The 26,780-nt window shown below is 40.9% G+C and overlaps 3 protein-coding genes across 17 annotated transcripts in view; 2 read left to right on the forward strand and 1 right to left on the reverse strand.

Moving 5' to 3' along the window:
- SSB (small RNA binding exonuclease protection factor La) lies at positions 1-13,306 on the forward strand. Of its 3 annotated transcripts, none has more exons than XM_005290426.5 (12): positions 1-373; positions 6,210-6,284; positions 8,174-8,277; positions 8,449-8,623; positions 8,863-8,970; positions 9,070-9,170; positions 9,389-9,460; positions 9,548-9,590; positions 10,424-10,564; positions 11,346-11,532; positions 11,706-11,840; positions 12,849-13,306. In XM_005290426.5, the coding sequence occupies exons 2-12, from the start codon at positions 6,219-6,221 to the stop codon at positions 12,944-12,946; spliced, it is 1,230 nt and encodes a 409-aa protein (XP_005290483.1). In that variant the 5' UTR covers positions 1-373; positions 6,210-6,218; the 3' UTR covers positions 12,947-13,306. The 3 variants fall into 3 exon arrangements, with proteins under 3 accessions (XP_005290483.1, XP_005290484.1, XP_065416819.1); XM_005290427.5 differs by having other exon boundaries at positions 59-330; XM_065560747.1 differs by having other exon boundaries at positions 268-823.
- Positions 12,947-22,525, reverse strand: METTL5 (methyltransferase 5, N6-adenosine). Of its 6 annotated transcripts, none has more exons than XM_005290425.4 (8): positions 22,264-22,525; positions 18,373-18,495; positions 17,367-17,481; positions 16,690-16,868; positions 16,244-16,326; positions 15,763-15,814; positions 14,837-14,886; positions 12,947-13,061 (listed from the first exon to the last, which is right to left on the reverse strand). In XM_005290425.4, the coding sequence occupies exons 2-8, from the start codon at positions 18,479-18,481 to the stop codon at positions 13,008-13,010; spliced, it is 642 nt and encodes a 213-aa protein (XP_005290482.1). In that variant the 5' UTR covers positions 18,482-18,495; positions 22,264-22,525; the 3' UTR covers positions 12,947-13,007. The 6 variants fall into 6 exon arrangements, with proteins under 6 accessions (XP_005290482.1, XP_005290481.1, XP_065416821.1 ...); XM_005290424.5 differs by having other exon boundaries at positions 22,364-22,503; XM_065560749.1 differs by lacking the exon at positions 22,264-22,525 and adding an exon at positions 19,460-19,519.
- Positions 22,526-22,531: 6 nt separating this feature from the next.
- UBR3 (ubiquitin protein ligase E3 component n-recognin 3) overlaps positions 22,532-26,780 on the forward strand; it is a 211,124-nt gene continuing 206,875 nt past the window's right edge. For 4 of the 8 annotated variants that reach the window (XM_065560735.1, XM_065560736.1, XM_065560739.1 and 1 more), the window contains exon 1: positions 22,533-23,096. In XM_065560735.1, coding sequence (XP_065416807.1) covers positions 22,654-23,096 — 443 coding nt within the window. In that variant the 5' untranslated portion in view covers positions 22,533-22,653. Of the gene's footprint in view, positions 23,097-26,780 lie in introns of all 8 variants that reach the window. The other 4 variants (XM_065560737.1, XM_065560738.1, XM_065560743.1 and 1 more) reach the window with 3 other exon arrangements.

Genomic DNA, 26,780 nt, shown 5'->3' on the forward strand with positions numbered 1-26,780 from the left:
TGGAGCTTCCCTAGCGGGGGCGCAGCGGGTTCAGGCACCAGCCGGCAGTCGCTGTCTCGGAGCCCGGGCGATGAAGGGTCCCCAGGCGCCTGGAATCAGCCTCGCTGACTGTACGACAGCGGAGCTCGGCTCAGCTGCGGCCCGCTCGGGAACCGCGCCTCCTTCCCGTCCCGTCCTGCACCGCGCCGCGCCTCCGGAGCCCCACGTGGGGCGGGGCCTAGGAGCTGCACGCTCGCGGGGGATGCTGGGGTTGCCCAGACTAGCGCCGAGCGCGCAGCGCAGCTTTTAAAGGCGGAAGGCGGGGCCTGCGGAGCGGCGGCGGCACTAGAGGTTCGAGCGCGTGCGGTGCTGCCCTCGCTGGGACTCACAGCAGGTCTGTGTCGCGCGATGGGGGCCTGGAGCTACCTCCCCCCTCCACTCCGGGCTCGCCGCCCCCGGTGCTATGTGTAGCTCAGAGTCAGCCCAGGCCGCTACCAGCCCCACGTGCGGAGACCTCGGGGGAGGTGGCTGGGGCTGCTCCTCCGCCGGTGCCGCCTGCGTGCGGCCTGGCGGGTCCCCGGGGCTCTGAGTTTTCGATCTCCGGCCCATGCGGCTCGCTGCGCCGGCGTCTGCCCCGAGCCCGGGCTAGTGGGGCCTGGGCCGCTGGTGGCTGTTTGCACAGCGCTCGGCGGGCCTGGGCTGTGCTAGAGACGTAACCGTGTCTAAACCGGCTTGCGAACAAACGGCACTTTACCAGGGCTGATAGTCCTGGCTGTGCAAATACCGAGCGGGAGTGTGACGTCAGCTCCGCGCAGCGCGGAACGGGTGCGGGGCGTGCCCCCAGGTAAAGCGCTGGGGCGGTCCGGGCGCTATTGGGTTCCGGGGAGAACCATCTTCGAGACCCATGTGTTAGCGAAGCAGTGGGGGAGCCCTGCTGCTGTTAGTAGACTGGTCACCGCGAGAGAGCTTTAACTATGTTGTTTAACGTTGGTCCGTATGGGTTTAGGTCTAAACCACCTGGTGGCTGACACCCCAATGACTACGGCTAACTTCTGCACCAGTGCTCCTGCCATATTGCCTCTAGTGGAGCTGTACTGATCATAGCAAGGGTAGGAAGCTTTAAGGAGCACTGGGTCATGTGCTTGAACGTGATTGCCCTTGTAGTGTAGATAATTTAAACTAAGTACTAAGGTTAATATGCCTGTATCAGTGCTTATAATGCAAACAAGTGTCACAGATGTTCACTTTGACTCTTCATTTATTACCCTGATGTTAGTATTTCATATGGCAGCCTGTGATTAATAATGCTACTGGATCTCAATCTCATGTCCTGTATGCTCTGGGAGTAAATGTATTAGCCTGAGCCATTTTAGAAAGCAGTTAATGCTAACACTCTAACAATGGTGTATGCTGACTTAGGCCTGGTCTACACTGGGGGGGGAAGAATCGATCTAAATTAAGCAACTTCAGCTATGTGAATAACATAGCTGAAGTCGACGTACTTAGACCTACTCACTGCGGTGTCTTCACTGCGGTGAGTCAACTGTAGTTGTTCCACCGTCGACTCCGCCTGCACCTCTCTCAGTGGTGGAGTACAGGAGTTGATGGGAGAGCGCTTGGGGGTCGATCGCTGCCTGCCAATCCGGCGGGTAGTGTAGATATACCCTCAGTTTTACAGAGTAAAATTAGGCCTCTGTCTAGCAATTGGTTGGTTAGTAATAGTTTTTCAATATGGGTGGGCTAGCCTACTCTAGGGAGGGAAACTGTTAATTGAATCCCTTCCATGCCAACAGCTTCATCAGTAGTGTGGATGGGACCTAAGTGCATTGGCTGTAACCAATCACATTAGCTATAGTATACAATATGGCCTGTGAGAGGTGAGCCTGCTAGGCAGGGATGAGTGGACATCAAAGAATTTTTAACATCTTGGATAATATAAATCAGGGTTTGTCTAAACCAGGAAGCTTTACTACTTGAACTATATCAGTATATCTTAAAGCAGCAGCCCCTTGCCCCCTTTTAGTCTGGCCACAGGTATTCAAGTGATTATACTGGTTTGGGAACTGAAATAAACTGCATGGTACAATGCACTCTTATCCTGGTAAAATGTAAGTATAGACCATCCCTTACTAACGCTAATCAGCTGTCATGTAGCTTTATGCTGTCATGGCTGACCATAGGAGTTTTTCCTCTGATCTGCCCGAATCATTTATTGACATGACGACATTGAGTTTGCTATCAGAATTGTTTTAGTACAAAACCATTGGCAGCTTGCCCATATAAAAGGCCCTATCCTGGTTTCTAATCAGAATCTGTCCAAATGTGCATATCAAGTCTGCATATTAAATTCTGTATGAAGCCTTAATGTGAACTTGTTGCTCATGCACCATTTTCGAGTGTAAACTGAAAAGGTAATCAAGGAACACCAACTCATTTTTGATGGTGGTAAAAGCAGCTATCTTAACACAAGGTGGTCTACAGACTCAAGATTTTAAAAAAGTGCAGTTGAATGAAAGAATATGGAGTAAACTAAACAGAAGGATTAATAAAGGTTTGGCCTGTATTTAAGTCAGCATAGCTACATTGGTCATGGCATAGTTATGCCAACCTAACCCCCAGTGTAGACACTGCTATATCAATGGAAGAATGCTTCAGTTGATGCATCAACCATCATTCAGGGAGGTGATGTTTCCTTTCCTTTGGTGTAGATGCATCTGTGCTAAAGATATATGCTGGCATAGTTATGCCTGTTTAGTCTCCAGAGATTCCTAATGGAATCGCAAATTTTGAGATCAGCATGTTTTAACTAACATAGTGGAGTATCATATTAGTTACTCCTGTGACAGAAGTAGCATGCAGCCAGTGCATTCTGTGGCCAGGGAAATCGTAGCAGAGGAGCTAGAGACAGCGGAGGGGCAAAATTGGGCTGTAGTACGCAGAGGAATTTGTTTTAAAAAAAAAAAACATGGAAATTAAATAACTATGTTAAGGAGTAACATAACTGGGGTAAGATTGCCAGGTGCTACCTCAGCCATTTTTCATATTCTGAAAAGGCGTAACTTAACTCTTTCTTCTTCTTGTGCCAACTCCACAACATAATTTTAACTCTGTCCTCCTTGTGTGATGTCTTCCCACCAATAACACACCCATTAATATGCTACCCTTACACATTCTCAGAGACTTAAGGTCAGAAAGGACCATCATGATCATCTAGGCTGACCTCCTGTCCATTGCAGGCTACAGAACCTCACCCACCCACTCCTAAGTAAGGCCATAACTTCTGAGTTACTGAAGTCCTTAAATCTTGATTTAAAGACTTCAGGCTACAGAGAAACCATCATTTACTCTAGTTCAAATCAGCAAGTGCCCTGTTCCCCAAATTGCAGAGGAAGACACTCTCCCCCCATGGCCTCTGTCAATCAGACCTAGGGAAAATTCCTTCTGGATGCCAAATATAGTGATTAGTTAGACCCTAAGCATGTGGGTGGGATCAACCAGACAGACACCTGGGAAAGAATTATTTGTAGTAACTCGGAGCCCTCCCTATCTAGTATCCTATCCAGCTGGTGGGATATTTGCTAATAACAATTACTGAGAGGTCATATGCTATTGTAGGTAATCTCATCATTTCCCCTCCATACATTTATCAAGCTCAGTCTTAAAATGAGTTAGGTTTTTTGCCCCCGCTACTCCCCTTGGAAGGTTTTCTGAATTTCACTCCTCTGATGGTTAGAAACCTTCATCTAATTTCAAGCCTAAACTTGTTGATGGACAGTTTCTATCCATTTGTTCCTGTGCCAACATTGGCCCTTAACTTAAATAACTCCTCTCCCTCCCTGGTATTTATCTCTCTGATTTATTTTTAGAGAGCAATCAGATCTTCCCTCATCCTTTGTTTTGTTAAGCTAAACAAGCTGAGCTCCTTAAGACTCCTCTCATAAGGTAGGTTCTCCAATCATCTGATCAGCCTAGTAGCCCTTCTCTGCACCTGTTCAACTGTTCCAGTTTGAATTCACATTTCTTAAACATGGGAGACCAGAATTACACACAGTATTCCAGATAGTCTCACCAGTGCCTTGTATAATGGTAATAACACTTCCTATCTCTGTTGTATATATCTTGCCTGAGGGAGGCATCCTAGGATTGCATGAGCCTTTTTCACAGCATGTTTGGTGGCTCATAGTACTGTAATGACCAATATACCAAGATTTTCTTCTCTTCTGTTGCTTTCAACCATTACATTCCCAGCTTACTTTAAAAATGTTTTAGTTGCAAAGTGCATGACTTTGCACTATTAAATTTCATCCCATTTCTATAACTCCAGTTTCAAGGTCATCTAAATCTAGGCTATTCTGGTTCTCTCTGTATTGGCAACAAATCTCAACTTTCTATCGTCTGTAAATTTTATTAGCACACTCCCACTTTTTGTGCCAAGGTTATTAATGAAAATGTTCAATAAGATTGGTCCCAAGACTGATCCTTGAGGAACTCTACTAGTAATCCCCCTCCAGCCTGACAATTCACCTATCAGCATGACCCATTGTAGTTTCCCCTTTAATCTGTTCTTTATCCACCTTTCAATTCTCAAATTGAAGATGTGGATTAATATAACTAATTTTCCATGTGTAACTGTATCAAATGCTTTACTGATGTACAGGAAGACTCTCTCTACTGCATTTTCTTTGTATAGAAAATCTGTTATCTTCTCAAGAAAAGAGATCAGGTTGATCTGGCATATCTACCGTTTGTAAAACTGTACTGTATTTTATCCCAATTACTGTTTACTTCTGTCCTTAACTACTCTCTCTTTTAAAAATTGTTCTAAGACCTTGCATACAATTGAGGTGAAACTAATGGGCCTGTAGTTTCCCAGATTACTTGCCCACCTCTCTCCTTCTTAAATATAGGTACTGTATTTTTGCAGGTCTCCAGTCATAAGGTTTGATCGCCATGTTTACGGATTCATTAAAAATCATTGCTATTGGGCTTGCAATTTCATGTGCCAATTCATTTGATATTCTTGGATGGAGATTATATGGGCCCCTTGACTTGGTCCCATTAAACTGTTTGAGTTTGGCTTCCACCTTGGATGTGGTAATTTTCACTTCCATATCCTTGTTCCCATTCAGCATCCTGCCATTGTCCCAGATCTCATTACCCTTATTAAAAACTGAGGTGAAGTATTTTTTTAGGTGTAGTGTTTAGTTGCATTCTCACTGCATTACTAGCTCCAGTGCCAGCAGCTTGAGCTTTCAACCCATAACCCTGACAACAAGTCAGCCAGCTGGAGTTTAAAGCAGCACTTAACTTGAGCTAGAAGTTTGCGGGGATGCAAACTGGGTTAAGGGCAACACTTGAGTTATACCTTGAGCAAACAATGCAGGAAAGACAAGCCCTCCTAGGGGAGAACAGACTCCTTTCTATAGGGAGCACCAGAAGAGGCTGGGTTTCTACTGTGTGGTGCTCTGATACTTCTGCTTCCTCTTCAGTGTAGTAAATGACCAGCTTCTTTCAAACTGGAAGATGAGGCAGGGTTAGGAATTGTAAATAATTCATCGTACTCCTTAAAAGGTAGTCTAACCCACTGTTTCTCAAATGCAGCCACATGTGACCATCAAGGTTTTTTCTTGAGGCCACAACCTCCTGGGTGAGACTGGATTTTATTAGAATTTGTGTCAACATGATGGCATCAGATTTCCCAAGATGAAGTTTGCTAAGCACTAGATGGCTAAATGCCTAAATCACTGTTGTATGCAGTATAGTTGTAGCTCTATCGGTCCCAGGATATTAGAGAGACAAGATGGGTGAGGTATTATATTTTATTGGACTAACTTCTTTTGGTAAGAGACGCAAGCTTTTGAGCCACACACAGCTCTTCTTCAAACCTGAAGGTATTACCTCACCCACCTCGTTTCTCTAAATCACTGTTGGAAAGAAGTGAAATTGCTTTGCTTTTTTTACAGCGGTTAATGCTGCATGTTGATTTGATACTTTTAAGTCTCATATGCATTTTATTTATCGTGCATTCTGACTAACTCCTAATTAAGGTTCTGAGTTCATGTTCTAAGTTGATTGGATGTCTTAAATGTATAAAGAATTTGTCAATTTTATTTTATATGTTCTGGCTGTTGCCCAAAATTAGGGATTTCATTTAATGAACTTCTAGACTTACAAAGTTTATGGTGATGCAACAATACTAAGTAATACCAAACTCCGGTTTGTGAATACAGGTAGCCAAAATGGCTGAAAATGGAGAGGGCGAAAATATGTCTAACCTGGAAAACAAAATCTGTCAGCAAATTGAGGTATGTTTATTTTAAGACTAAATCACTTTCTCTCATTAGGTAAATTGTTAATCTGGCTAGGTATTCTAAACAAAAATGCTAAACCTAGTATTTAAACTTCAGTCTTCTAAACCGGTTCTAGAAATGCTTGTCCATGGTTCCATGACAGTGTTCATTCTGTGCATTTACTAACAACTTAAATACTAGTCACCTTACAAACTGGCAAGTTTATGGACTGTTAAACAAACCAAAATATTAACTTATCTTATTGCAACTCTGAGAGTCATTCACTATGCATGCAAATAGAGAGAGGTGTATTTAATGTTACAATCTGAGCAAGGTTGTGAAGATGGCAGCTTACTACATTTAAGTTCTTCAATGTCTTAATTTTTAGCTGCTGTGGTGATATCCTATACCAGTGGCTCTCAACCTTTCCAGACTACTGTACCCCTTTCAGGGGTCTGATTTATCTCTTGTACCCCGAACTTTCACCTCACTTGAAAACTACTTGCTTACAAAACCAGACGTAAAAATACAAAAGTGTCACAGCAAACTACTACTGAAAAATTGCTTGCTTATTTTACCATACAATTATAAAATAAATCAATTGGAATATAAATATTGTACTTGCATTTCAGTGTATAGTATATAGAGCAGTATAATCAAGTCATTGTATGAAATTTTAGTTTGTACTGACTTTAGTACTTTTTCTGTAGCCTGATGTAAAACTAGGCAAATATCTAGATGAGTTGATGTACCTCTTGGAAGACCTCTGCGTACCCCCCCAGGGGTACATGTACCCTTGGTTGAGAACTACTGTTCTATACTACCCCTGCAATCCTGTTTTATTATTGGAAAAAATACATTTGAATTACTGACTGAAGAAGACTTGGACATAAGACATCAACTATCTTTATACCTCCTCATCACAAGATGTAAAGGTCTAAAAACTAAGTTTGAAAGTAGTAGACATAATAGATTAGTAAAAGTGTCCTTGTAGTGCTTTCTTAATCCACCCGTATATTAGTAATACTGGAAGTGCTGTGAAATTCAGAGTAAATGCTGGGGTGGAGGGAGAACTGCCATAATTAAAATAAGAAACCAACAGTGTTAATGTAACAATAGTAGGTTAAATTCATATAGAAGTATAACTCGATTGATTTGTTTAATATATGCACAATGTAATTGATGCTGGTATAGAGTGATAAAATGAAATATTTCCATGTTGACTCTTGCAGCATAAAATGTTTGTTTGACATTTGGATTATGACTCGTAGCAAAAGACTGTCCTTACAAACCACTCTGCTGGCTAATTCAAAGCCAGGCAAATTCTTGAAGGAGCAGACCATTCTGTGGATTGTTGAACTGGGTCCAATTGAAATGGGAATGGTAGTAAAACTGGCAAAACAGAACCTCCAAAATAAAAGCTAGTTAGAAGCTTCCTGAATGAGATATGAGTGTAGTATAGATGGTATCGTACTAGGACAAATGCTACATTTCATTTGTGTGGGTGGTTTTTTTTTCTTTAACTAAAAGCCACTAGGATACCAATTTTGACTAGTAATCAAACTAATTTGATCAGGTTGATGTCTAAATGATATAGGAACAAAAGTCTCCATGTATTTGCTCAGCTAAGGCCATAGACTTTGTGTCTGCAACTCTTTATTACTGTCCCACTAGACAAGATCACTCTTTAGATGATCAGCCACCTGCAGTTAGATTTGGAGGTTAGAGAATTTAGAAATTCTGAAGTTAAAGATATCTTTAACTCAGTTATGCAGATAACTCCTATGATATTGGTGTAAAGGGGCAGGGCAAACTTCCATTGGCTAGTTCATTACTGCATCAAGTCTCCATCAAATTCTCTTATGCTTCAACAGTCTAGGACAAATCTATCTTTATTTTTGCAGTACTATTTTGGTGATCACAATCTACCAAGAGACAAGTTCCTAAAGGAGCAGGTGAAACTGGATGATGGCTGGGTGCCTTTAGAAATAATGATCAAATTCAACAGGTAAAACAAAGTGCAAGTAACCTTTTGTGGCTGGGTGCCTTCCAAATAACCATATTGTCTGAATTAGGGGACACATGTCCTCACTCTGTATGTACAACTCAAATCATAATTGAGTAATGCTGGGGATGGGGTATGTGGCCCTGTTTGATATACTGTGTTCTTTCTCCATAGGTTAAGCAGTCTCTCAAAAGACTTCAATGTTATAGTAGAAGCACTGAGAAAATCTAAAGCTGGACTTATGGAAATAAGTGAAGACAAAACTAAAATCAGAAGATCTCCAAGTAAACCCCTCCCTGAAGTGAATGATCAGTATAAAAATGCAATTAAAAACAGATCTGTATATATTGTAAGCTTTCATACTCTACTGCATTACTTTCAGTTTATTACTTAAAAAGCATTAACCCAAATGAAATTCTGATTCTATTGCTTAGTTTTATTTTAATATAAAACAAGGTGTGGCATAAGTTTTAAGTAACTGATTTGTACTTTTCAGTCACCATACAGGTTTGTAATGATACTTTCTTTAATTGAAATGTCATAGGTTCTGTTTCATGTAATTATTGGAAGTTCAATATTACTTTGCAGAAAGGCTTTCCAACAGATGCAACACTTGATGATATCAAAGAATGGCTAGAAGGTAAAGGCTCAGTAGAAAACATTCAAATGAGGAGAACACTGAGTAAAACATTCAAGGTAATTGTGTATCACAATAACTGATGCTTTGCTAGCTATGAAAAACATAGAGAACATTCCATTGATCTATTTAATTCTTAATATTTCCCAATTCAATAGGGATCAATTTTTGCAGTATTTGATAGTGTTGAATCTGCTAAGAAGTTCACAGAGATTCCAAACCAAAAGTACAAAGAGACAGAGCTGATTGTGCTTTTCAAGTAAGTCAACTTCGCTTATGTTTGAACAGATGCCTGCATTGCCATACAGGTCTCCAATACTGCTTGATTTTTGCAGGCTTTGCTGTTCCTTTGGAATAGTTTTGAATTATAAAGATGTTCTAGGGCTAGAAGTTTCTTTGGCTTCTACCATCTTCTCTTTTAATAAAATAAAGGCTTTTTAATAGGCTGTATTAACTTAATTTATACCTCTATTGAAGGGAGGAGTACTTTGCAAAGAAGAATGAAGAGAGGAAACAAAACAAAGTAGAGGCTAAAGCAAAGGCAAAACAGTAAGCTAGGCTCTTGTTTAATTAATGAAGCACCTTGCCTTATTTAGTTAATTATATTCTAACCAACTGTGATCTGAACTTTTACAGGGAGAAAGAAGAAAAACAGAAGCAAGCAGAAGATGCTGAAATGGTATGTACCTCTTGAATGGTCTGGAAGGATAGAATAAACAAGGTCACAATGAATCTGCTTTGGTAATTGTCAAGTCTGTTTTGATACTGTGTGCTTTCATAGACCTGATAAGTACTAAAGCTACTTCTGCCCTACTGTGTTTTTGTATTAACCCTGTGTTCTAACATAGTTATAGGAGGGTGCCAAACATTGCCCAAAATGTCAACACTCAGCTTGGAGCACCACTCTACCTCCATAATCAAATCTGACCTCCCACCCAGAAGCACATCATATTTTTTCTTAAGGCCTAATTTTATCAATTTATTACAAGATGTTAATTTGCTTTCTACTGTGTAGAACAAATGTCACTGTACATGATTCCATAATTAGCACTGAATGGCTGGGTAATATCCCATATATGAAGAAACAAGATGGGTGGCAGGGATGAGCACTTTTAGTGGTACTGACCATCTAAGTGCATAGGTTCACAAACTGGGGTTGCAGCCCACAGGGCTAGTGGCACATGGGTGTCAAGGGTTGTGAATATCCTATGGAGAGTCAGGAAAAGGGGGTTACAAAACTTTGTGACATTGCTTTTTTCAGTCTTTTCAAGACTGACAATGCCATGCAAGACTTCTAGGAACTTTTTTGTGCTCGGAGGTGCTTTGGTGTAAAAGTATGAGAGATTTCGCCTACTAGCAATACAACTGAATCCATGTCACTTGATCTCTTATCAGTTGCTGCAATCTTTTTAATACTATCTCCTTAATACAGCTCCCTGAAACTCTGCACTTCAGTGCAAATCTCAAATTCTAGCTGCCTTATTTTTTTAAAAAAAGTTCTCTTGTATTTAGAAATCACTGGATGAAAAGACAGGATGCTTGCTGAAATTCTCTGGTGACCTAGAAGATCAGACTTGCAGAGAAGATCTTCATGCAGTTTTCTCTGACCATGGAGAAATTAAATGGATAGACTTTGTCAGAGGGGCAAAGGAGGTCAGAAGGCTCTGATGAGATGTTACTTTTGTCTTATGTGAAATTTGTCTAGTATCTGAATGCTGCTTAAGTGTCTGATGGTTAACTTAGCAATGGTATACTACACCTTCCATTGGGGACTTACGGAATGCAGAATATGATAGTGCTAAAGAGATCAATTAGTTTATTTCTTCAGCTTTCTAGAGTAACTGCTATTAGAAAGCGGTCTGGGTAAAAGCATTAATGTGACTCTCCTCCTGCAGAGTTACACTTAGACTCTGGCTAAAATGAGGATATGCTAACCTAGAGCCACAGAGGAGTGCATACTGATAGCTATGGGAGTTTGCATAAAACATAAAGGCTAGACTAAAGATCTCAGTTAAACAAACCAGTTATTAAATGCAACATCACTGATTGCTGGGAGAATAGAGAATTATGCAGAGCAAACCTTGGCCTTTTTCTTATTCAACCGTCTATGTGCATAGCTATGCATGTCACTGTCCATATGAAGTGCACATGTAGTTATCTGGGGGCTGGTGTATTTAGGCTCAAATGTTAAATTGACATGAATTGTGGGTCAGTTAATACTCAAGTCTGAAAATGATGAAGCACTAAACCTGTTAATATGTAGGTTATCTTCAAAACCATATGGGCTAGAAATTTATTCTAAATGAGTTTGCAAACTGTAGCATCTGAATTTGGCAGGAGACCTGGGGGTACCTGACACTCCAGCTGCAGTCATATTAATGCTTTTGCACTGGCAAGACTCCATAATGCAAAGGGTGCTTGTTTCTGTCTTTAGGGGATTATCCTATTTAAGGATAATGCAAAAGAAGCACTGGATAAAGCCAAAGAAGCAAATAATGGGAACTTACAGTTGCGCAACAAAGATGTCATTTGGGAGGTGCTGGAAGGAGATGCAGAGAAAGAAGCATTGAAAAAAATCATGGAGGGTCAGCAAGAATCATTAAACAAATGGAAAGCAAAAGGTGAATTTCCCCCTGACTAATCTGAATACCACTTGGATAACTTTCATGGAAGTTCTATTATGTTAAAGTGAACTTGTCAGATAGTGCATTCACTGAGTTGTATGATTTTAGATTAGTAAATGACTAATGCATGGTTCTTAAAAGGTCTTGAACTATCTTGTACATCTTGACAGGTCGCAAATTTAAAGGTAAAGGAAGAGGTGGCAAAGTACCCCAGGGCTCGCAGAACAAAGGGAAAGTACAGTTCCAAGGCAAGAAAACAAAATTTGAGAGTGAGGATGAAGAGGGTGAAGAGAACACTAAAACAGGTAAGCTATTTTGTGCCTGAGATGGAGTAGTTCACGTGCTGCTTGGAAGCAACCCTTTGAAGCAATGTCTGTGCATATACAGAGATAAGACTGAACAAATAGTTGCTTCTTGTATTTTCTAGAAACTGGTCAAGTTGGTTTATTGTATGCTATTAAAGTTTTTGTTCCCTCCCAGGCCAGTTTTCCTGATCATTCAAATTTTAGTCATGTTCACAGGGACACTTAACTGAGGCCTTTGTGGAGGTCTGTCAAATTAAGGACTGACCTGTACAGAAACTGACCTATTTCTCTGCAGAGTTGAGCATTTACAGGGCAATACAAAGCAGTTTTCACTGAAGAGATACTGTCACTAGTCCTACGTTTTCTTAGCTCTACACAGCTGTCACAGTAAATAATCATTCATATTTTTTCAAGTAAATGAATGCCCTTACCTCAATATGGTAGAAGAAAACCTTTTGTCTGTTAGCCATGGCCTAGAGCAGTGGTTCTTAACTCTTCCATACTGTGGGCTGTCTTCCCTTCCTGTTGAGATTTGGTGCCTGACTAAAGGAAAAATATGGTATCTTCCATTCTTGTTTTGAAGTGTTGTTGTGGTATCTGTGCTGGTCCCAGGATACTAGAGAGATGAGGTGGATGAGGTAATATCCAACTTCTGTTGATCCAATAAAAGATACCACCTCACCTACCTTGTCTATCTCAATGACCAATACTATTACTGTTTTTCAGACTGGAAAAATTCTGGTGCTCCTGTTTAGTTAATTCCCCCTCCTATGTGGTCCAAAGCCTCTGGACACAAGTTATGAATGGGTGATTCATCATTGTTACATAGTAGCTGTGGATCACCTGGAATTGTTCCATAGGCAATATGCGAAGTACTAATTTCAAGGCAACCTGTTCATATGTAGCAGCCTGAAAGATTGTATGTCTTGAGCTGGATAGGAATAGTCTTGAAAGTAATAACAAACTTCCACTAGTCCCATAAGTGTCTACCTATATTAACTCTTACAGGGCCAGCAAGTCCCAAGAAAAGACCACTAGAAGAGACTGAAAAAGAAGAACCTGCATCAAAACAGCTGAAAACAGAAAATGGAGCTGGAGATCAGTAATAGTGTTTAAAAAAGCACTGAGTTTTTATTATTCCATTTTAAATAGGTTTTAAGCCAATCCTCAGTTTGGAAGTTTTTCAGAGGAGAACCTTATTAAATCCACTTCAATATCCACCTGTAACGAAAGGAAAGCTTTTTTTATTTTGTGAAGTTTTTTTTTTTTTTTTTCTCAAACGCATGCTTACCTTAACATGCCAACTTGGATATTTTTTTATATTTATAGTTTTGCTTATACTGTCAGATCCTCTCAGTATTTCTGGCATTTGAGTCAAATGTATAAAGTGAGGGTCTACTCCTGAATCTGACTGTAATTTTGAAGTTGTATGAAAAACACCAATAAAATTCCATATTTAAAAATCATGGACCATTGAATGCTAGCTTCAAACTTATTAATGTTAGTGGACAGAACTCTGTCAAAGCTCATATGTGCACACTACTTGGTCTATAAATATGCTAATCAGGAAATAGTTTGATTAAGGATAGCTTCAGTGGGATAAAACTCTTATAGTCCCTCACTGTGGAGAAGAAGATATCTAGCCAAATACAACTCCAAGTGGTACATACATAATCAAAAGTGCCATTTATGCTACAATTTTTGGTCTCAGACTCTGCCTTCATGTTACACCTATTCTCATCTAAGCCTTGCAGCTTATTTCCAGGTAACTGCTGGTCTTTCTGATCAGACTCTTATCCAGGTCCTCCTCTCTGTGACACTATTGACCCTTCCCCTTTAACCTTCTTGGCATCCACCTTGCTCCCCTTGGATCCACTCTAAATGCAGCTTGTTCTAACCAGGTGGTCATCTCCTCTCCTTCCAAAAAAAAACCCCAACAAAACCAAAACACATACTGCTTCCACTATGTGAAATACAAAGTTTTGGTCCTTAATCATAACTCAACCACTTCCTCATACACCTCTATCCCGATATAACGCAATCTGATATAACACACACTCGGATATAATGCAGTAAAGCAGCGCTCCGGGGGGGGCGGGGCTGCACGCTCCGGTGGATCAAAGCAAGTTCGATATAACGTGGTTTCACCTATAACGTGGTAAGATGTTTTTTTTTTTTTTTTTTTTTTGGCTCCCAAGGACAGCGTTATCGGGGTAGAGGGGTATATGTTACATCACCTATTACTGCTTCTGTTGTCTCCTACTCTGCAATCACTTAATTACCTGCTCCCACCAGCTCCTGATTGCTTTTGTCCATGCTGCCCTTATGCATGGTACATCCTCACGCTAGTCCAAAACCATGACCCTTCCTTTAAGAGTAAAATCCTGGTCCCTTCTGAAGTCAAATGGAATTCTGCTGTTGCAGTCAATAGAGGCAGGAGTTCACCCCAGTCAACTATAGGTGGGAGCAAGTAGAGTTTAGACACTAAATTTATTTGATACATAGAAACATGATCTGATAACCTCTTGCACCCACTTGCTAAGCCTTAATTCAATTAATTCAGGGCCTTAGTGTGGTAAGCCATAGGCAAAATCTGAGCCTAAATGCTATGCAATACAAACACAATCCTACAATAGACTTCTTTATGCTAGAGGTACTAACTACAATGGTCTCAACCCATCTAGAAGAGGGGTAGAGACAACTTAAATTTTCTGGAAATGTTTCTACTCCACCAACTTCAATCACACCCTAACTTGCTCTGTAGCAAAGCACATGACCTCAATCCTGAAATCAAATGTGCAAATGAGTTTGGTAACAATACTAAACTGAGTCACAAGTGCAGCTCCAACCCCTTTGTAGAGTGTCCAGCACATGATTAGGCACTACTTCAATGCAAGTTAAACTGAATTCAGACTTTAGTCTTAAACTATTAGCCAATTACCTCTAAATTTCAGATACAATTTCATAATTTAATACAGGATAAGAAAAATACTTACAGACGACTTCTTATGAAACTTGTATGATGCTGGTAAGTCATATCTAAGTTCTGTGAAGAGTACAGAGAACACCTGTCATACTAAAATCACTTAGTTGCTCAGTGGTGTTAGACAAACTGTACTATATTCCTTGATCACTTTTTTGTTGCCAGCAACTTGACTAAAACTATTTGGCTTTACATTTATTCTGTCTCCGTCTGCCTGTTCTTGAGCTCTGGCCTGATTAGTGAATGCACATTAATATCAGAACAGACATTTTCATATTAGCAAGTTTGTTTCTAGAAGGAAATTGCTACTAGATAATCATCACAAAAAGAGTGTGACAATGAAGGAACTCTGCATTCTACTGCTGTATAAATATTGCATTATGTCTTTTTTCCCTGATATTCTTCACTCCTATGCCATTAAAGTAAGGCACAAGTCTTGAAATAGCCACCAAAATTTGGAGATCAGAAAAACTGACTGCTCAAATTGAGGACTAAGGGAATGCAGGAGCAGGGAAAGGTAAAACTGATTGACAATGCTTTGAGATGGGGTCTGCTGTCTTCTCCGATGACAGACCTGCTCCTATTTCAATACTTAATCTTGTCCAGTTAAGAGAATGGGTGCAACTTTTGAGAAGTTTTTCCTGACTATATCCAGAATATTTGCTTTACTTTCTGATCACCTGGGACATCTTTCATCATTAGAAGTGTTTTGTCCTGGGACCAGAAGAACCTACAAAACTTCTATTTCATAGTTTAGACCTCTTTATCACTTGCTCCTTGTAGTTTGGTGGGAGGTAAAACAATCTACCAGTTTTTCATCCCAATGGATCATATTTTTAAACTAGCTCCTCGTGCTACATCTGAATAGTAGCTGGTCCTGGAGGCTATTACCCACTAACAGTGCATTTTTTTTAAAAACATGTATGTACAAGATATTACCTGCTATAACTTCCATCTTCACTTTCCATTCATCTGCTTTCTTTTGAATATGCTGAACATAAGAAAATAGTCCATGAACTTAGTTCCAATTAGTTTATGGCATTTTGAGGAAACCCCATTAAAATAGCAACTAAGATATTTTATACTTTAAGTGTACTTGAGTTTTGAGCTGAAGTATTAATCTGTCTGACATCTGCAGTCTCCTGCATCAAGGCTAGTGTTCTACCTTGTCATTCTCATACCCATTAATTATTAAGGCTCCAAAGACAGAACTCCAACCGGAGTCTATTTTTTTAAAGGTGGGTGTGAGTGTATATATACCCACTCAAGTATTAAGCACTATAAGTATCTTAGTTTTCAAACACCCAAGGCACAGGTATTCATCTTGGCTATTGAATCCATTTGATTTTGATCTTACAAAAGTAGTAGAAGATTAGAGTGCCACTTACACCTGCTTAACCGGCTGAAGTCAAGGACTTACTTTTCGTGTTGAAGTTTTGTGTAGGGAATATACAGCTGTTTGTGCCATTTGCAAAGCTACCTTCAGAAAAGTCATATCCATTCCTGTAAGAAGAGGACCCAAGCTGCTGTTAAAGCCTTATTTGTCTGCATTTAAAGTCTTAACTTCTTTAATTTCATGCTTAGATGTCCTCTTTTTTTTTTTAACCCTAATAATTGCAGTTATGCTTGCTAGCCTGCACATTTTTAAAAGCAGTGTTGAGTACATTATGGCACTGAAGAGAGGGTGTATATTTCCATATTTTTCCTAACTGTGGTGTCTAGCATAGGTGTAGATAAGTTTAATTGTAATAGCAATATACAAAAGAACTACTAGTTCAACTAGTTATTAAAGGCCAATTATTGTAAAACTTTAACACCATTTGCTGAAAAGTAGGAATATTTTAATTGTTTTTTAGAATTACCAACCTTTATTATGCTTGGTCCCAAAAGGAGGATTCATAATTACTGTGTCAAAAGTTTTTGATCTGGCAGCTAAAGAACATACATCGCACTGAATCATGTCAATATTTGTGAGGTCAAACTCTTCTGCATTTCTACTAAATATTTCCAGGGCATCTGCATCTATGTCAAACCCCACGCACAACCTGGAAAATGGAAAACAACCATCAACAAACTGAAGTATTTTTACTTTTAAAAGATGTGGTACATTTTCTTTTCAGAATGCACATTTCTAAACACAGTCAAGTTTGTTCCTGCTGTAAAGTTCTGAGAGATGTGCCTAAAGCAGAACAGTGATATATTTTAGAAGTAAATTACTAATAAAGGAATGTAAGTAGTGAAGCTTTTTATGTTTCTCAGAATTTTTGAACAGGATATGAACAACACTTCGGTGAAAAATATTTTCTAAATTATGAAGATGTTTCTAATAAATAATCCTCTATTTTAAATAAAGAGCAAGTGCCCCTATTACTTGTCATTATTTGCATGCTCATACCGTTGCTAGATCTACTACAATGTGTGGTCATGCAATCATTTTTAGTTACCTAAATTAAGTACAGTCTAGTATTGGTCATGTTCTTAATCTTCTCATTTAGTTCTATACTGGGAAAGAAACAAAGAGAACTTGGGTGTTAAACACCTACCCTGCTCCTAACATTACACTTCCGATGCTGAGTACACCACAACCACATCCTAGATCTGCAACCACCTTGTTTTCAATATCATCAAAAGTGTTGTGAATTGTATAAAGCATACATGCTGAAAAATAAGAGATTATAGGATAAGAACAAATAGGCAGTTGACAAGTTAGTGTATTTTCTTTCAGAAAGCTTTGAGGCAGATTTCAAAATTAAGCAAGGAGACACAGGCTATGGTAGATTATACAGGAACCAAGCTGTACACAAACCTAGTGATCCCAGTAAAATGCACATCCTAGTTTATGTATGGAAACAAAAATTGAAGAGTAAGAAAGAATCCAGCTCATTGGTCTTCCATGTTGGTCTCATACGTACAGTGGTGTATTCATTGTAATTATGGAAGGTGCACAAGGAAATTTTGTTTGTGATGGTCCTACAGGGGAAATGATACACCTCTACCTCGATATAACGCTGTCCTCGGGAGCCAAAAAATCTTACCGCGTTATAGGTGAAACTGTGTTATATTGAACTTGGTTTGCTCCACCGGAGTGCGCAGCCCCCCGTCCCCCGAGCACTGCTTTACCGCGTTATATCCAAATTTGTGTTATATTGAGGTAGCGGTGTATTTTATAATTACTCAGATTGAAAGATCAATATTAAAACTAAGAGCCGTGTTTCTATGTGTTCTTAATACCAAACGCAAACAAACAGTTCTTATCAGTACAAATCTGAAAGTTTTCTGCAACCCACATCCTAAACTTTAAAATCCATTTATTAGATTTAATTGTTGGAGATATTGGAGACATTTACTAAAACACATGCATTAGTTTCTCTTTAAGCAATCTCTGGCACTAATGCAAAAGTCTCTAATGAATTTATTACTCTCAGGACACACACAAAATAAACATCTAGAAACAAAAAAACATTTAGCAGATTTTTTTAGTTTAAGTATTGATCCAATGTTGGCAACAGAAAAGTGAGAATCTACAACGGTTTTATGTTTAATCTCTACCTGCAATGTGTGGTCTTGTTGGATACTGTTCAAGAAGTAATTTTGGATTCTCAAAATCATCAACTTGCTGAAGACGGCTTTCTAGCTCCTTAAGTTTTAACTTCTTCATGTTTGTTTTCTCAACTAAAAAAAAAAATTAGTTTATAACTAGGCATAGGTTTGCACTATTAAAATTGTTCTTATAGTTATACAAAAACTTCTAAAAACTCATTAAAAATAAACATACATTAAAAAAATCACATCCTGTTTCTCAGACTTATCTTTTATGGCTATAGCATACCAAGTGTAACTTAGATAATATAGTTGGCAAAAAACAAAACCAATCCCCCTACATTCCTGTTTGGCTAATGAACACACTCAAGTATTAACTTGACTGGCAGCTGCAGATGTTCAGTGCCTGCATAGGCCCCATAGCTAATGCTATGTCTGCAAATCTAGTTGAAAAAGTCATGTAAATATGATGTATCTGCAAGTTGACTCCCTTTTCTATCACTTAGCAATTTATCTCAAAACCAAAATTGAGTGCTGTGAGGATTAATTAGTTAATGCTAGTAAGTGACTTGGATTAAATAAAGTTATATATAAATATTAACTATAATAATATTGAGGTTAATTAAAAAAAATGGTCTTGATCTGAAGCAGGTTTTCTGCTTCCTCACATGTCTGAGGAGCCAGAAAAATGAATCCTCCCCCTCCCCTTCTGGGGCCCTAGGGGGTCACCTCCTTCTAGGGCTACCACCACTGAACTCTCTATCCACACACACATCACATCAGATCTTCCCTATCCACACACACATCAGGAGCGCTCCCTAGCCACTGAAGTGGATTACCATCGCCTACCCACTGGGATCACTGCCACAACCTCATCACCATGCACAAACGAAGGCCCCTCACCTTCCCGTAGCGAGCGGAGCCTCACAGCGGGGCAGAGGGCTGCTGTGAGCTGTGCTGCTGATTTCCTTCCCTGTAAAGCATGCAGGGCAGGGCGCTCCTGTCCTGGGGCTGCCTCCTGCGTCTTTGCACAATGCCCATTCCCGGCCGCCCAGGCTCGGAGACCCCACCACCCCAAGCACCTACTTCAGCGTACCTCCGCCTCTCTCCACACAGTGCAGCAGTTTAACCCGTCCCCCATGCATGCACATAAGAAACTGAGACGAGCACCGTCAGTTCCCATTCAATCCACCCAGGTACTAGCAGCGTTGTACCCTGCCCAGGGCACTTTTCCTTTCCTGCTTTCTTGTATGCAGTGTTGTTGTAGTCCTGTTTGTGTCCCGGGTAGGGTGACCAGACAGCAAGTGTGAAAAATCGTGACGGGGTCCAGGGTAATAAACATCTATATAGAAAAAGCCCCAAATATCAGGACCGTCCCTATAAAATCAGGAAATCTGGTCACCCTAGTCCCAGGATATTAGAGAGACAAGATGGGTGAGATAATATCTTTTATTGCACCAACTTCTGTTGGCTCCAGAGACAAACTTTGGAGCCCTTGAATGGTTCCTTGAAATATGTGTTAAGTACTTACTCCAACCCAGTAGTTCTCAAGCTTCTGTATTGGTGACTCCTTGCACACAGCAAGCCTGAGTGCAACTTCCTTTATAAATTAAAAACAATGTTTTAATATTTAACTCTAAATAAATGCTGGAGGCAAAGTTGGGTTTGGGATGGAGGCTGACAACCCCTACATAATAACCTCCTGACATCTGAGGGATCAACCCCCAGTTTGAGAACTCCTGTGCTAACCACTCTGTTCCTCCTGTATTTAGCTGACACTTTGAGTACATTTCCCAGATCTGAAGAGGAGCACTCTGTGTAAGCACCATAGCTTGTCACTCTCACCAACACAAGTCATCCCAATAAAAGGTATTACCTCACCCACCTTATCTTCCCTGCTTTGGTCCTTCTAGACACAGCAGAAAGAAATGGAAGAGATCACCCTGTAATGGCAGATGGAGAGGAAAACTCTCCTCTGCTGGTTTGTCCTCTCTTAGCTGAATTGAAATTGGGCTTTGTGAAGGATACATGATAACCACTCTTTAAGGATACATACACACAAAAAGGCAGATAATGCATCTGTAATTGAGTACATATTCTTGCAAATGCTTATTTGTTGGAGTTAAATACATGAAGATACTATTTTTTTTCCAGCAAAGTGCAAATGTTCAATGTTTTGCAAAACACTTGCAGGTACAGCTTTCTCTTTGTCCAACAGTTTAGTGACCAATAAATGTCTGCAACAAAATTCTAGTTCCAGTATTTCAAAGCAGTGACTCAAGAGCTATTAGGTAGATTTGAATTCCTCCCAGGTCACCATTTCCCTAGCAACCATCTCTTTATTTCATATCATAGCCGTTGCTTAGCACCAGATTTTAGTGACCAAAACATTGGCAGCTCCTTTGTCTATTAGAAAGACGGTCATCTTTTAATAGATTGGATTTAAATGTTTTTACACTCATTTGCCATTCCTTCCTAGAATTCTGAGGAAAAAATATCATGCTGATTGCACATTATTCCTTGGGTTTTATGTTCCTAATGTATCAAAATACAAGACCCAGTAGTTTACTTTATTGATGGAGTATGCCAGCAGGAAAGTTAGAGGAAACAAGTAATATCTTCTAGTATCTTTTTCAGCTCTGTGACACTCTCAGTTCCTTGCCCAGACCTGAAGAAGAGCCATGTGTAGCTTGAAAGCTTGTCTCTTTCACTGACAGAAGATGGTCCCATAAAAGATATTACCTCACCCACCACCTCTAATATCCTGGAACCAACACAGCTACAACACTGCAAGCAGAGAAGCGGACAACCCTAGGAATAATGATGTTGCAAAACCGGCAGAGGGAGTATCCACCTTGTTAGGTTTTGTTTATTTGTTTTGTTTATTTGGCAGGCCAAATAAAATGTAGGTCTATTTTTGTTAAGGCAACAATGTTTTTAAAAAAAATTGTCATCGCTCAATGGTAAATTTAATTAGAGCTAATATTACTTCAAAAGTATTATAGCCAACAGTTGTAAATTTAAAAATATTATAATCCTGACAACTCTCCCCCTTAATTTGTAACAATGTAGATTCCTGTTCCTGCAGTTTACATTGCAGAGCCCCCAGGGATACAGCAGTAGTCTGCTCTGTATTGTAAATTGCAGGATTGACACCTATGGCTGCTTACATTTGATTTGTGGTTTCATTTACTTAATAGTAACAGTATTCCTTTATTCTTTATTTATTTTTAAGAGCCTAAAAATGCTGGCAATCTCACATAAACAAGTAGAGGCATAAATCCAGCCTTTATCATTTTAATGGGATTACTCATGTGAGTAAACCCATGCACAAGGGTTCGCAGGTTTGTGGCTTTATTGTTCACTTTTTGTTCACTCTTAACATTTCATTCAATGTGGACAATGAAAATAGGTTAGCCAGTTTCACTTTTGTTTCTAGTCATTTTCTTCTTTCTGCTTCGCAGGCAGTGCCCAGATCCTGCAAGTTTGTACTGTACACAGATTCATCCCGAGGGATGAACTTGCGTATTAAGGACCCCATTCAGCAATCACAATAGTGCAATGTTTAAAGCCAAACCAAATCTTTTTTTACTTTAAAATTAAAAATAACTAAAATATTTCTATTAGTATAGGTTTGTATAACCTTTCTAGAAATATTGTGTTTCTCCATAAATACAATGGCACAATGCAATTGATACAACTATCGCAAGTGACCAGTATATATTTAAGTTTGGATGGGCTAGGATCACATAGAGGAGACAATATTATGATCATTTTGGTCAAAACTTGTATCCATTATTTTTTCTTAAACAAACGATTACAGTGAAACCTGCACAAGACACCTAAGCAACCTTCTGACTTAGGCGCCTATCTCACAATATCACTGAAACCAGGGTTCACCTTATTTTGCGATGAGAGGCGCTGTAAATACCATGCCAAACATGAGGATGGGGCTAAAGGACACGACAAGGTCCCTCTTTAAAAGTTCCTGGGAAGTTACCTCCGTGGGTAGCATCTGCCTAGGACGTGCTCATCAGTGCAGGGTGGTGCCTGAGAAAGGCGGGCGGCGGCCCAAGACAGGGCCCGGGAGGAAGAGGAGGGACAATGTCAGGAGGAGGCAGACGCGGGGCGGGGGCAGCGGGCGTCTTGCGGCGGGCACGGTGCCGGCTCCCAGGCTATCGCGAGAGAGGCGCCGCTAGGAGGGGAGAGAGGGCGGGGGTTGGAAGCCCCAGAGCCGGGAGCCCGGCGCAGCCGTAGCGGCTCCAGCGTCCCGGGTTCCCAGTACTCATCATGGCGGGGGCCGGTGCGAGCGGCCGGGAGAAGCGGGCCACGGCGGCGCGGCTGAAGGCGGCCCTGAGCGGCGGTGGCGGGGAGAGCGGGGCGGCGGCGGAGCTGCAGGCGTTGCTGGAGCGGGCGCTGGCCCCGGCCCCGGGCGGCGGGGAGGCGGCGGCCGAGGCGCTGGAGTGGTGCCGCTGCCTGCTGTCGGGCGGGGAGCCCTGGGAGGGCTTCGTGCAGGCGGTGCGGGCCTACGACCCGGCCACGCTCTGCGGCCTGGTGTGGACGGCCAACTTCGTGGCCTATCGCTGCCGGACGTGCGGCATCTCGCCCTGCATGAGCCTGTGCGCCGAGTGCTTCCACCAGGGCGAGCACGCCGGGCACGACTACAACATGTTCCGGAGCCAGGCAGGGGGCGCCTGCGACTGCGGCGACGGCAACGTCATGCGGGAGGCCGGGTGAGCGCCGGGAGGGGAGTGGGGCGATGGGGCCTGAGGCTGAGGGCTGGCACCTGCAGTTGCTGCCCTAGTGGGTGGGCCTAGGACTGCAGGTGAGTCGTTAGCCGGCTCCTAAGGGAAGAGGTAGCACAGCTGGTGGGAATCGCTTTTTGGGGGGCGGGTCAGGCTGGTGCAATGTTGTGCTGCTAGTATTTAAACAGCGGGCTCACGCAGAAATGTTATCTGTTAGCTTGCGATGGGCTCTGTGACCAAGGTGCCTGTGTTGCAAAGGGGAGGCCAGAGAACTGTGGGAATGTATTCATCTGTTTTCCCCTTTAAACCAAAATCCTTTCTCATGCTTGGGGAGGTAGGGAGTGCCAGGAAAGTAACCACAAAAATGGCTTTGTGGGTTCCATGCTTATTGTGTATCCGTGAATCTGTGTCACATGTGCTCTGTGTACAAGTAAAGTGCATTTTTTAATAACATTGTCAGCCCTGCAAAATTGATCGGCGAGTCAAGCTGGTTTCTTTTCGTCTCATGCCCCATCCCATTATCAGCAATATAGGATTTGCAGGCTAAATTCTTCCTCTAGTGGCAACGAGTGCCCAATTGTACAGGGACAGTTGTACAAACCCATTGCTTTCTGGTCTTGCTCAGGTGTAACTGGCACTGTACATGGAAATTAGTAATGAGTCTGATAATGCACAAAAAGAAATAAAATTCAACTCCATGATAGCTATGTTTGTTGAACAGAACCAAACGACAAAAAATGTCAAAATATTTTGTCAGTTGGTATGATGAGATACACAGAGATCAGCTAAGAGTGCCATTTTGACATACTTTATTTTGAGATTATCTTACCCTTCAGTCTGAATGCTGTTCATAACTTTTAAATCCCGGAGTCACTACCCTTATGTGAGTGGTGGGTGATTCACAGAACCAGGCGGGGCTCCAAGAAAAGTGAGCAGACCATCAAGGAATCACTTTAACTAATGTGATTCCAGTTATAGCATTGACCAGGCCTGTGTATACAATTATAAAAAGGGGAATGAGGAGGTACACATTGTCAGAGAAGAGAGCAGTCAGCCAATAGTAGTCAAACATTGGCTAATTTGTAGGTATGTCTTGATTATTGAGGAGATGAAAAAGATGGTAGTGGGGAAAGCATAATTACAAGAAAAAAGTAAACAGCAGTAACCCTGCTTTGGTTATTTAAATACAGAATGAGTACTGGCTGACTTCCAAAAGAACACCAGTTGTTTAACCACATTACTCAGAGTAAATACTAGGTAGATAGTATTAGATAATGTTATCAAAAAAGTCATCCAGTCCCTTTCAACAAAATTTTCAGACATGGCATCTGACAGTAACTTATAGGAATGCAAGGAATGTTGTAACCACTCTCGAATGAACTCAGTGTTTTTGTCTTCTATCGTTTTTCTGTGCATCACCCTAGGGTGAACATGTTGCACAAAGTGATCACTCCCTCGTCCTCACATGAAACCTGCACAACACCTTTAAAAGGAAAGCCTGGGAACTTAAATTCCTAACTCTGCTAGACACCAAAAATCATGGACTTGATAAAGACAATAGATTTATGGTTCATTACAACAATCTGTAACTCACTAACCCTCCTTTTTCCTATGACTGAAGAGGTGTTAACTGCCTGCTTCACCTTGAATGGTCTCTTGCAACATATGTTAACTCCTTACTGTTCCACCTTGAATTTTAGCTATGACACTCTTGAGTACCTTTCCCAGACCTGAAGAAAAGCTCTGAATAAGCCCAAAAGCATGTCTCTTTCACCAACAGAAGTTGATTCAATAAAAGATATTACCTCACTGCATTGTCTCAGGAATGTAAGGAAACATTAAAAGTTTCCCTTTCTCCGTTTTACATCTTTATTCCTTTTTATTTAAATAAATCCATCTAACTCAGTGGTGGGCAGCCTGCGGGCTGCATGTGGACCATCAGGGTAATCTGCTGGTGGGCTGCGAGACAGTTTGTTTACATTGACTTTGCGCAGGTGCGGCCCCCCCGCGGCTCCCAGTGGCCTCGGTTTGTCGCTCCCGGCCAATGGGAGCTGTGAGAAGCTGCGCAGGCCTCAAGGATGTGCTGGCCGCCGCTTCCCGCAGCTCCCATTGGCCAGGAACGGCAAACTGCAGCCACTGGGAGCTACGGGGGTCTGTGCCTGCAGACGGTCAACATCAGCAAAATGTCTTGCAGCCCGCAATCAGATTACTCTGATGGGCTGCAGGTTGCCCACCACTGATCTAACTCATTCTGTTCCTCTATTTCCTTTCTTTCTGCATTCCTCTTATCCTGCCATTTTTGATTTTTTTTTTTTAAAGTTGTCTCCTTGACTCTCATTCTTTGTTTATAATAATCTCCATTCACCTGCTCTATTACCTACAACTTTACTCAATATTCTCTGCCTCTCTTATCCTTTCTCTTTTGCTGCTCTTCTAGCCTGTCTCTTTCACTCCCACTTTTTTCCTTCTCCTTTTTTCTGTGAACCCCCCCCCTCTTCAGTTCCCCTCAATTGGATGGGATGTCTCTCTCTTGCCTTGCCTTGCCTTGATCTTAATTGGAGTATTAAAACCATGAGGTCAGTGGTCCAGCTGTTTTCTTGAGGCAGTCAGCTATCTCTACTGTTGGTGTCTCCAGTCTTCCTCTTTTGAGACAGGAAGGTGAGAGCACAAGTAACAGATACCTTTGGTAATGGGAGGCCAGAGAAAGAGAAGGATTGTTGATTGGTGTGCCATTCAAGTCATTTGTGACAGACACAGGGCAGGAATTTGGGACATGGCCAAATTGAAAAACACATTTTGAAAATAGTTTTAAAGCAGTTTTTGGGTCAGTAACTTATCCTAAATTTCAGTTTTTATAATCAGTTTCCTATTTTAAAACTACTTCTCACCTGTGGGGAAATTGTTTTTACAAAGAACAAACAAAATTGTTGTTAAATCCACAAATTAAATACATTACAAAAATAACATTTCTCACCTAGTTTTTCTTTTATAGTGATCTAAGGTGTTACCTATAATATTAGTTGATAAAAATAATAAAATTTAGACAAATGGGAGGGGGAAAGATGGATTGAGCTATCAGTGGTGGAATAGGAATAGGAACTATAGAATGTTGTTGTGTGGGGCAGATCCCATTCAATGGGTATGGTCATTCCAGATAAAGCAATACAGTAGAACCTCAAAGTTACGAACACCAGAGTTATGAACTGACCAGTTAACCACACACCTCATTTGGAACTGGAAGTACACAATCAGACAGCAGAGATACACTTATACGAAAGCAAATACAGTACAGAACTGTATTAAAGGTAAACTGCTAAAAAAATAAAGGCAAAGCAGCATTTTTCTTCTCCATAGTAAAGTTTCAAAGCTGTATTAAGTCAATATTCAGTCGTAAACTTTTGAAAGAACAACCATAACATTTTGTTCAGAGTTATGAACACTTTGTTCAGAGTTACAAACAACCTCCATTCCTGAGGTGTTCGTAACTCCGAGATTCTACTTTATTTGTTTTGATGTTTTTTCTTGAAAAGTACAAGAACAATACTGTGAAGGTGAGCTTCAGTTTGCTAATAAATACATTACAAAGTGCATTTGGTACTTAGAGGTCACCTGGTCTAAATATAAAATTTAATATAATTTATAAATATAAAATTTCCTCAATTTAACTAAAGA

This window comes from Chrysemys picta, chromosome 11, assembly GCF_011386835.1.
Source record: "Chrysemys picta bellii isolate R12L10 chromosome 11, ASM1138683v2, whole genome shotgun sequence".
NCBI lineage: Eukaryota > Metazoa > Chordata > Testudines > Emydidae > Chrysemys > Chrysemys picta.